This window comes from Oncorhynchus keta, chromosome 28 (assembly GCF_023373465.1).
Source record: "Oncorhynchus keta strain PuntledgeMale-10-30-2019 chromosome 28, Oket_V2, whole genome shotgun sequence".
Classification (NCBI taxonomy): Eukaryota; Metazoa; Chordata; class Actinopteri; order Salmoniformes; family Salmonidae; genus Oncorhynchus; species Oncorhynchus keta.
This window is the reverse complement of record NC_068448.1, coordinates 46,927,215-46,938,539: the sequence shown is the minus strand read 5'-3', so window position 1 is coordinate 46,938,539 and position 11,325 is coordinate 46,927,215. Positions and strand designations below refer to the sequence as shown.

The 11,325-nt window shown below is 42.1% G+C and overlaps 1 protein-coding gene and 1 pseudogene across 2 annotated transcripts; both read left to right on the top strand.

The window, feature by feature from the left end:
* Window positions 1-432: 432 nt before the first annotated feature.
* LOC118361504 (zinc-binding protein A33-like) lies at window positions 433-6,591 on the top strand. Of its 2 annotated transcripts, none has more exons than XM_035741495.2 (8): window positions 433-650; window positions 778-1,223; window positions 1,351-1,655; window positions 3,668-3,769; window positions 3,844-4,068; window positions 4,211-4,233; window positions 4,315-4,433; window positions 4,731-6,591. In XM_035741495.2, exons 2-8 carry the CDS (start codon window positions 956-958, stop codon window positions 5,273-5,275), a joined length of 1,587 nt encoding a protein of 528 aa, XP_035597388.1. In that variant the 5' UTR covers window positions 433-650; window positions 778-955; the 3' UTR covers window positions 5,276-6,591. The 2 variants fall into 2 exon arrangements, with proteins under 2 accessions (XP_035597388.1, XP_035597389.1); XM_035741496.2 differs by having other exon boundaries at window positions 433-654.
* Window positions 6,592-9,057: 2,466 nt separating this feature from the next.
* On the top strand, window positions 9,058-10,633 carry LOC118361139 (thymidylate synthase-like; annotated as a pseudogene).
* The last annotated feature ends 692 nt before the right edge of the window (window positions 10,634-11,325 follow it).

The following is an 11,325-nucleotide window of genomic DNA, read 5'->3' as shown; positions in this document are numbered from 1 at the left end:
TCTCTGTTACTGCACGGCAAACGGTACTGGAACAACTAGTCTAGGACCATTACCATTATCTATCTATGCATGCTCACTTCTCCCCTACCTACATGTACAAATTACCTCAACTAAGCTGTACCCCCGCACACTGACTTGGTACCCCCTGTATATAGCTATAGTGTTACTTTATTATAATTTTTTTACTTTAGTTATTTGGTAAATATTTTCTTAACTCTTCTTGAACTGCACTGTTGGTTAATAAGGGCTTGTAAGTAAGTGTTTCACGGTAATGTCTAGACTTGTTGTAATCTGATACAGCCACAGGGAGACACCAGGCAGGGGTGCATGAGAGCGTGTCTGTACAATACATGGCCTGTATATGACATATTACAGTCAGTGATGTGTCTTTCATTCTTATCTACAGTACACCATTACTGCGCATAACCAGACTCCTGATTTCCTGTAAACCCTACCCCGACTGTTGAAGAGTAGTACAGTTCAGCATTTTAACTCTTCAGCGCTCCATACTTCACACATGCCTTAACTCCAGGATTCTAATTTACATTGGGATTTAAACTGTTAGAAATACTGAACACTTACAAAGAGCGAATATGAAACAGACCTATTCTGACTCAAAACGGTGACTTTCCAGAAGCTGAAACAGTAATGTAGGTAAACGTCTGACTTGATATCTTTACGGAGGACAGCGTGTACTATAACTGCACTGTAATCATTCTGTCATTGGTAAAAGTACAGCCACATACAAGCTAACTAATGTTTTTTTCTGTCTTACAGAAGTTCTGCTTTCCTGTAACTTCACCTTTCTGGAGGTGTTTCACCAAACTCAATTACCAAAGGGCTGTTTGTGACCTTCACTCTCCCGAACGCAACACCGGGATTCTTATGTACAAAGTTAGAATTAACGGCTAAAGTGTACTGCCAGTAGTGCTGTTGCTGTATCTGGTGTTCTACGATGACAACATCTATTCCTGTCCCTAAGCTGCTGATGGACATTCTGGAAGAGCTGGGTGAAAATGACCTGAAAAGATTTCAGTGGTACATGATTCAGAACAAGTTTGAAAGCTGTCCCTCCATCCCATCAAGTCAACTGCAGAATGCAAAGAAGGAGGAAACGGTGGATATGCTGGTGCGGACCTATGGAGAGAATATGGCTGTGGATGTCACACTGGATATCCTACGTAGAATGAAAAACAATAATCTTGCTGACCAGTTAACTGAAGGTAGCTAGTGATATATGAAATCAATCAATATTCCTGACCACATTGTATCGATTATTTCCACATTTTGTAATTCTGGGTCCAATCTTAGTGCTCATTTCAAAGGTGAAACTAAAACATTTCATTTCAGCTTGGGAGGAGCGTATAAAGATATCTCCGTCAGTGGCACCATCTGAGAGAATGGCTTCCAGATCGTCTCTCCCAGAGGAGGATCTCTCTTGTCCTGTGTGTGGTGAAATCTTCGAGCGTCCTCTCATCCTGTCCTGTAGCCACAGCTTCTGTAAAGAGTGTCTGGAGAAGACCTGGAAAAAGACCACATCTCGGGGCTGTCCACTTTGCAGGAGCATATCTTCGATGGAATTACCTAACCTGGCTTTGAAGAACTTGTGTGAGTCCTTCTTACAGAAGACTGAAAAGAGAGCTCATACGAGTCTGGTGAGTCCTTTATGTTGGCATCAGGATCCAAGGAGCTCTGCAGTGTTCATAGTTAAATATTCAAGCTCTTCTGTGCAGCTGCAGGAACACACAATTTGATTAATGAGTTCATAGGATAGCTATAGTTCTGAAACTTGAACTATTTTCAAAATACCTCTACTGCAGCAAGGTATATTCTTAATGTAACAAACTCTCGCAGGGTGACACCAAGAGCCAAGTTAATTAGCCATCATCTAACAATAACCTATGTAATTAGATACATTCATGAAAAATATATTCTTGATGATGCAGTTACATCAATTGATATATAATTAATTTATTGATTGAACTGCAGAAAATCTTACAGATTGTGTCTTTCACTGGGTCACTGATTCCCTGGTTTACATTTACGTTTAGCAGACACTCATATCCAGAGCAACTTAGTACATTTTACCTCAGTAAAGAAGCTAGTAAGGTTGTTCCAGAAATTCAGTGGATTTTGAAAAGTGTAACTTGGTCACATTTCAAGAGGTTAAATAAAAAAAGAATATAGTAAGTGCCTATTAAGTGCCAAATAAAGTATAGGGTTGACCGTAACAGGGTGTCATGTCCTGACCATAGAGAGCCCTTATTTTCTATGGTAGAGTAGCTCAGGGGGTTAGTCTAGTTTATTATTTATATGTGGGGTTCTAGTTGTTTTTCTATGTTGGGGATTTTGTATGGTTCCCAATTAGAGGCAGCTGGTAATCGTTGTCTCTAATTGGGGATCATATTTAGGGAGCTTTTTTCCACCTGTGTTTTGTGGGATATTGTGTATGTGTAGTATGTTAGCACACCATTGTCGTCACGTTTTGTTTATTCTTTATTGTTTTTTTGTGTGTGGTTCACTTTAAATGAAAAAGAAGTGGAACCCAGATCGTGCTGCACGTTGGTCCGAGTGTGCTTCCAACGATCGTGATACAGGGTTGATGATTTCATCTTAAAATCAGCCATAAATCCCGTTGTGAAATGGGGAATGGAAGCTTGTTGTGTGCAACGGGGAGTGGCAATTGAATGCAAGCTTAAACAAATTCTAGATATTGTTAAAATATTTCTAGCCTGTCTATGAGTAACAGGGTTGACGTGTTATGTTCGACCCACTCAGTTTAACTCCACAAAACACCAAAAAATGGCCAAAAAGCATAGAACCAGCTCACCAGGTTTTACACTACGATTTTAATATTAGAAGTCTGTTTCTTTTGAATAAAAAAAAATGAATAGTTTCATCATATTAAAACGAGAGTTCAGTTCACATAACAGGGTTGACCTTAAAATGAGGGACATACGTAAATGCACTACACTAATCACATCAAATAAAAATAAAAAAATCTTCAGAAATGACTTTGTCAAAGCAACAAAATAACTAGGGCTTTACAATGATGGTGCAAAGTGTGAGGTTGAGGGGGTAAAAATCTTCCTTGAAGTCAAGGGTGCAAGGAGGGACATGTCAAAATGCTGCCTTTTGGCACTTCAGCAAGTCTTTATTCTTCTAAAAAAAAATCTGATTTATTGAATAATCCATGTGGTCTATATTAAAGGGCACTTCAATTCATATACAGATGTCATATAGGATATTCATTTGATAAATATTTTGTTGCTGAGAATTTTCCTGCACTAAAGAAAATGCAAACTTGTAGTGTATTTGAGTTTTAAAAAGGCTTCTGAAGATTGTCATTTCAACTGTGAAATTTCAGACTTGATTTGCCCTAATGGAAAATGTATCAACCCCTACAAAAATGTCTATTTAATTATGATTGACATTTCCTATTTTCCTGCTAAAACAAAATGGCTCAAATGAAGATCCTACATCTGTAACAGGCTTATAAAATTCAATATTGGTCCACAATTTCTACTTAAATTATCAAAGGGATGCAACAGGCACTATTTTCATGGAATGACCCAGTAGAGTTTAAGGTTACAGCTGAGTAATACAGTTAGACTGCTCTCTCTCCAGTAAAATGAGTTTCTTTCAATGAGGTTATGTCCTATTCCAGGATGAAGTCTCATTCCAGACTGGCCTAAAGCCTCTTGAGGAGAAGCTGAAGGACTTTAAGAAAATTCAACAAATCTGTGCTCAAACAACAAAACACATTAAGGTGAGTACAAGTCAAACAAGGTTGCAGCAATAATGGACTTCACTTGTGAGAGCTATTCCTCTCACTGTTTTCAGAGCCAGGCCCGGAACACAGAGAGGCAGATTGAGGAGGAGTTTGAGAAGCTTTACCAGTTTCTACGACAGGAAGAGAAGGCCAGGATAGCTGCAGTGGGGGAGGAAGAGCAGCAGAAGATTCAGATGATGAAGAAGATTGAAGAGATGACCAGGGGTACATTATCACTTTCAGACACAATCAGAGATATAGAGGAGCTGCGAACTGAAGACATCTCATTGGTGCAGGTAAGAACTTCTCTCTTTCAGACACATAATGTAATATGTTTTTTTTTTAAACATAGATTCTAAATACATTCCACACAGAAAAATATATGAATTACATCGTTGATAACATTGATAAGTATGCTGTTCTTGTATTCATCTGCAGAACTACAAGGCCATGATAGAAAAGTAAGTGATATGCCTCCTCTCTCTTCTCTCTGGTTCTGAACCCAACCCCAAAGCATCACTGACTCCTGAACTTTTTCCTAGGACCCAGTGCACACTGCCCAATCCAAAGCTGCTCTCAGGAGCACTGATAAATGTAGCCAAACACCTGGGCAACCTGCAGTTCAGAGTCTGGGAGAAGATGCAGGGAATCGTCAAACACAGTGAGTACTGCACAATATAATAAATCAATTAATATGGTAAGTACTTTCATAATACATTACTGGTAGTTTATTTTGAAGGAGTTGGGCGGTTCCACACTGCACATATTTATATTGGATAGGATAGAAAGGTTAAGATATAAGGGAGTGTTCTGAAATAGCCTAGGCCGAATTCGAACCCATGCTGCTGCTATATATGTATTCCTGAGGCTTAGACCACTAGAACAACCCAGGTCAAAAATTATTGATCGTTTAAATTATATTCTCTAACCAACAGAATGTCTGTCTTTTGTCTTACAGCTCCCGTGATTCTGGACCCCAACACTGCCGCCCCTTGGCTTTCTCTGTCTGACGATCTGACCAGTGTGAGTCACAAATGGAAGCAGCAACCTATGAACCTAGAACGGTTTGAGAATTATCAAATTGTACTGGGCTCTGTAGGGTTCAGCTCAGGAAAGCACAGCTGGGAGGTGGAGGTGGGGGACCATCCTCTCTGGGATATGGGTGTGGCCGAAGAGTCCATCGAGAGGAAGAAAAATCTGACCGTGTCACCAGAATGTGGAATCTGGGCTATTTGGTTGAGGAACAGCAAGTACATAGCAGGAGTAGGTGGGATCCTCCCTCTGCAGATGAGACCCCAGAGGATCAAAGTGCAGCTGGACTATGACAGTGGGGAGGTATCTTTCTACGACTCCAAATATATGACTCACATCTACACTTACAAAGACATTACATTTAAAGAGAGGATGTACCCATACTGTATGGTTGGACCCAGTAGTAATGCCACCAACCCTGATATAAAGATCTGCCAATCAGAGGTGTCTCTGACAATGTTATCTCAGTGAGGTGTGTGTTTCTGTGTGTCTTTGTGTGTGTGAATTAACTTTGATAATGATGGTGATTATATCTTGAAGATGAAATCAGATGAGAGCTGAATCTGTTCATCTTTGTTAGTGTGTCAAGTGAAATAATGTGTGTGTGATTGTAGTTTCTCACAATAATGGTCAACTGGTATAATTTCTACTTTTTCCATTCTGTATAATAGTGTATTGTGTGTGTGGTGGTTGGGGGGGTAGGGGGGGCTATTTTATTTTATCCACCTGTTGACTTTGTTGAATTTTGTATTTGAATTATTCTACATCCATTTTTGGATTTATAAGTAAATTATATTTACCCATTGATTCTTGAAGAATATACTGTGTTATAAATGCCTCATGAGCTTAGTACAACTGTCAAACCCCATCAGAACCCATATCAAACTGTATTTGTCACATGCTTCATAGACAACAGGTGTTGTGGTGTGTGTGTGTGTGGCGTTAGTATGCATGTGTGTGCATGTTATATGTGTGAGTATGTAATGTGTGTGTGGGTGGGTGGGGGGTAAGTGTAAGAATGTGTGAGTGTGTGGGTAAAGTCCAGTGTGTGTGCATAGAGACAGTGCAAGAGAGTTAGTGCAATGTTTGTAAACAAACACTATATAGCCTATACAAGCTATGATTGTGGCTCCTATTCATTCCGCATCGTGGAAGTTGAGCATTACAACATGATTGAAATTTAAAGGCAATGTTCCTGCTTTAGCCGGAGACTGCATTCACGGTAAACGCTGCATATGTCAGGTAAATCAAAAATGACCTTTAAATTTCTATCTCAGAATCTGTAATGCTTCTGTAATGCTTCAGCTGTACAGATGGAATAGAGCCCTTTGATATAATGGATGGTGTGTTCTTGCATCCATAGCATCCAGTTTGAAACGCACTACTGAAACCAATGTAATATTTTGACATGGCGGGAATTGCATGCAACAACAAAGCACTACCTCCTTCCTGGACCTTGGCATGACTGTTCAAATGACAAGCTAACTATTTCAAATCAAATCGTATTGGTTACATACATGGTTAGCAGATGTTAATGCGAGTGTAGCAAAGTGCTTGTGCTTCTAGTTCCGACCGTGCAGCAATATCTAACACGTAACCTAAGAATTCCACAACAACTACCTAATACACACAAATCTAAAGGGATGGAATAAGAATATGTACATAAATATATGGCTGAGCGATGACAGAGCGGCATAGGCAAGATGCAATAGATATAAAATACAGTATATACATATGAGATGAGTAATGTAAGATGTGTAAACATTATTAAAGTGGCCTTATTTAAAGCGACTAGTGATCCATTTATTAAAGTGGCTAATGATTCGAGTCTGTATGTAGGCAGCAGCTGCTCTGTGTTTGTGATGGCTATTTAACAGTCTGATGGCCTTGAAATAGTAGCTGTCTCTCGGTCCCAGCTTTGTACTGTACCTGTACTGACCTCGCCTTCGGATGGTAGCGGGGTGAACAGGCAGTGGCTCGGGTGGTTGTTGTCCTTGATCTGTTTGGCCTTCCTGTGACATTGGGTGCTGTAGGTGTCCTGGAGGGCTGGTAGTTTCCCCCTGGTGATGTGTTGTGAGTTTGTGAGAGTTTTAATTGACAAGCCAAATTTCTTCAGCCTCCTGAGGTTGACGATATGCTGCCTTCTTCACCACACTGTCTGTGTGGGTGGACAATTTCAGTTTGTCTGTGATGTGTACCCCGAGGAACTTAAAACTTTCTTCTTTCTCTACCGCTCTCCTGTCGATGTGGATAGGGTGGTGCTCCCTCTGCTGTTTCCTGAGGTCCACGATCACCTCCTTTGTTTTGTTGAGTGAGAGGTTGTTTTCCTGACACTACACCTCGAGTGCCCTCACCTCCTCCCTGCAGGCTGTCTCGTCGTTGTTGGTAATCAAGCCCACTACTGTTGTGTCGTCTGCAAATTTGATGATTGAGTTGGAGGCGTGCCTGGCCACGCAGTCATAAGTGAACAGTGAGTACAGGAGGGGGCTGAGCACGCACCTTTATGGGGCTCCAGTGTTGAGGATCAGCGAAATGGAGATGTTGTTTCCTACCTCCACTCCCTTGGGGGCGGCTCGTCAAAGCCCAGGACCCAATTGCACAGGGTGGGGTTGAGACTCAGGGCCTCAAGCTTAATGACGAGCTTGGAGGGTACTATGATGTTGAAGGCTGAGCTGTAGGCATCGTCTGTAGACCTGTTGGGGTGGTATGCAAACTGAAGTGGGTCTAGGGTGGAAGGTAAGGTGGAGATGATATGATCATTGACTAGTCTCTCAAAGCACTTCATGATGACGTGAGTGCTACGGGGCGGTAGTCAGCCATTTAGTTCAGTTATCTTTGCCTTCTTGGCTACAGGAACAATGGTGGCCATCTTGAAGCATGTGGGGACAGCAGGCTGGGATAGGGAGCGATTGAATATGTCCAAAACACACGAGCCAGCTGGTCTATGCATGCTCTGAGGACGCGGCTAAGGATGCTGTCTGGGTAAGTAGCCTTGCGAGGGTTAACATGTTTAAATGTCTTACGTCGGTCAAGAAGAAGGAGGCCCACAGTATTGTATTAACCTCAAAGCGGGCAAAGGTGTTTAGTTTGTCTGGAAGCAAGACGTTGGTGTCCATGACTTGGCTGGATTTCTTTCTGTAGTCTGTAATTGCCTGTAGACCCTGCAACATAGGTCTTGTGTCTGAGCCGTTGAATTGCAACTACACTTTGTCCCTATATCAACATTTTGCTTTTTTGATTGCCTTGCGGAGGGAATAACTACACTGTTTATTTTCAGCCATATTCCCAGTCACCTTTCCATGGTTAAATGCGGTGGTTCGCGCTTTCAGTTTTGCACAAATTCCACTATCTATCCACGGTTTCTGGTTAGGGTAGGTTTTAATAGTCACAGTGGGTACAACATCTCTAATGCACTTCTTTATAAACTCACTCACCGAGTCAGCGTATAGATCAATGTCATTCTCTGAGGCTGCGCGGAAAATTTCCCTGTCGGCGTGATCAAAACAATCTTTAAGCGTACATCCCGTTTGAGTTTCTGCCTATAGGACGGCAGGAGCAAAATGGAGTCGTGGTTGGATTTGCCGAAGGGAGGGCGGGGGAGGGCCTTGTATGCATCGCAGAAGGTAGAGTAGCAATATAATATAAGAAGCCTTGTTCTCAAATTTGCTTTGTTAAAATCCCCAGCTATAATAAATGCAGCCTCAGGATATATGGTTTCCAGTTTACATAGAGTCCAGTGAAGCTCCTTGAGGGCCGTCGTGGTGTCTGCTTGAGGGGGTATATGCACGGCTGTGACAATAACCGACGAGAATTCTGTTAATATGGTCGGCATTTGATTGTAAGGAATTCTAGGTCAGATGAACAAGAGGACTTGAGTTCCTGTATGATGTTTTTACACCATGAGTCAAGAGTCATTAATCATGAAACATACACCCCTGCTCTTCTTCTTCCGAGAGAGGTTTATTTCTGTCTGCACGACGCATGAAGAAACCCGGTGGCTGTACCGACTCCGACAACATATCCTGATAGAGCCATGTTTCCGTGGAACAGAGAATGTTACAATCTCTGATGTCTTTCTGGAAGGCAACCCTTGCCCTAATTTCATATACTGTACCTTGTTATCTAGAGACTGGATATTGGCGAGCAATATACTCGGAAGCAGTGTACACACTTTCGAAGTCTGACCAGGAGGCTGCTCCGTCTACCTCTTCTGCAGCGACGTTGTTTTGGATCGGCCTCTGGGATTAGATCCAATGTCCTGGCTGGTGGTCCAAACAAAGGATCTGCTTCGGAAAAGTCGTATTCCTGGTCGTAATGTTGGTAAGTTGACGATGCTCTTATAGCCAATAGTTCTTCCCGGCTGGATGTAATAACACTTGAGATTTTCTGGCCTAACAATCAAAGAAATGATACATAACATAACAAAATATTGCATAGTTTCCTAAGGACTCAAAGCGAGGCGACCATCTGTCGGCGCCATCTTGCAAATTAGTTTATCATTCCAGATCAGTTTCCTTTGTTGACGCCGAAAATAGTTTTTCTGGAAAGGAATTCTTGAAAAACTAATTTGGTTTATCAAAGTAAGAATGAAACCATATCCTCTGAAATAATCTACACTTGTGTGTTAGCTAAAATGCCTTGAATTGTATGTCTGCCTACGCACTTGCATACTACATCCAGTAGGTGGTGCTCCATACCATACAGGGGACAGAGAAGTTGACAGGTCTTGGTTCTCTGTGTGTGTATGCTGCAGGACTCAACAAATGCCAAGGAGCTCAGAGAAAGGGGTGAAGATTTGAGATGCAAACAGGTCCTGACACTTCTTGGACAAGATGGGGTTCAGAGACCGGGATGAGGGAGACCTGGGACCTGTGTATAGTTTCCAGTGGAGGCACTATGGTGCGGAATACAGAAATATGCACGCAGGTACACCACACTAACATGGTATTGTAGGATTATGATATGAGTGTTTCAATTCAATTTTTTTAACTAGTGCTTAATTTTCATGGATAATACTTCCCTTATAGATTACACAGGACAAAGTGTGGACTAACTACAGAAAGTTGACACAATCAAGATCAATCCAGAAGAATCATCATGTGTGCGTGAAACCTCAAAGGCATCTGACAGTCTTCACTGACTTCACTATGTATACACTTAACAGTCAATGTTGGTTTGTATTGCTCACACACCTGTGCCTGTGTTGTTCCCAGACCATATGGCGCTGCCCCCCTGCCCTGTGTCAGTTGTATTCAATTGACGGGAAGCTGCCGTGTCAGCTGTACCAGTGCTCGGGGGACATGGGCCTGGGAGTGCCCTTCAACATCGCCAGCTACGCCATCCTCACCTACATGATCGAACACACATCACAGGACTTGAGGTGGGGCACACACCAGCTTAAATCCCCTATTCGCTAACACCCTCCCTTGGACACAGGATGATCTTTTAAGTGTAATAACCGGTCTATAATAAAAGCAGGGTAGTAAAACAAGGTATTTCATTCCTGCCTTTCTCCCTCCTGGTGAAAGTAGGTTCATGACAGATACAACATGCGAGATATACACACTGCAGTGACAAGTGGGTCAAGCTATGGCCACACAGAAGCATGAAAACAAATACACATTCATCCTTCTGTATTTGTCCATCAAAAGTTCAACTATCTTTGGACTGGTTGCAAAACGCACTAAGGCCTACATATTGCGCGTTTGACGGACGGTTGTCCATTATCCGTCAACGGATGACTCCCATTGCAAAACCATTGGCTCAAATCCTTCATTTTCTGACACAAAATATCTGGCCGCGGCCCAAACGTGATGACTCTTCCCTTACAGCTCCAGAGAGATTCGGCCCTTCCCCAAGCCCGAAGCTCATTCGGACAGTGGAAAAAAAAATTAGATGACTTCCGTGCAGAAGACTAAGATCGTTGACTACAATCTCCAACGCATCAAAATGTAGATGGCAGTTTAAATGGCCTTCAATTAACTAAAATAAAACACCATGCAACAATTTCAAAGATTTCACTGAAGTATAGCTCATGTAAGGAAATGTCAATTGAAATAAATTCATTAGGCCCTAATCTATGGATTTCACATGATTCTGAATACACATATGCATCGGTTGGTTAGAGATACCTTGGAAAAAAATAAATAAATAGGGGCATGGGTCAGAAAACCAGTCAGTATCTGGTGTGACCACCATTCATTTGCCTTGTGTAGCGACACAAGAGTTGGTCAGGCTGTTAATTGTGGCCTGTGGAATGTTGTCCCACGCTTCAATGGCTGTGCGAAGTTGCTGGATATTGGCGGGAACTGGAACACTGTTGTACATGTCGATCCAGACCATCCCAAACATGCTCAATGGGAGACATGTCCGAGTATGCAGGCCATGGAAGAACTGGGACATTACAGCTTCCAGGAATTGTGTACAGATCCTTGCTACATGTGGCTATGCATTATGCGGAAACATGAGGTAATTGCGGCGGATTAATGGACCGACAATGAGCCTCGGGATCTCGTCACTGA

What these genes read in the sequence shown, in the direction of transcription:
- LOC118361504 (XM_035741495.2), top strand. Translation starts at nt 956, where the DNA reads ATGACAACATCTATTCCTGTCCCTAAGCTGCTGATGGACATTCTGGAA. An exon ending in AGAGAGCTCATACGAGTCTG is followed by an intron (nt 1,656 to 3,667) that starts GTGAGTCCTTTA and finishes GTCCTATTCCAG; the next exon opens with GATGAAGTCTCATTCCAGAC. An exon ending in AAGACATCTCATTGGTGCAG is followed by an intron (nt 4,069 to 4,210) that starts GTAAGAACTTCT and finishes ATTCATCTGCAG; the next exon opens with AACTACAAGGCCATGATAGA.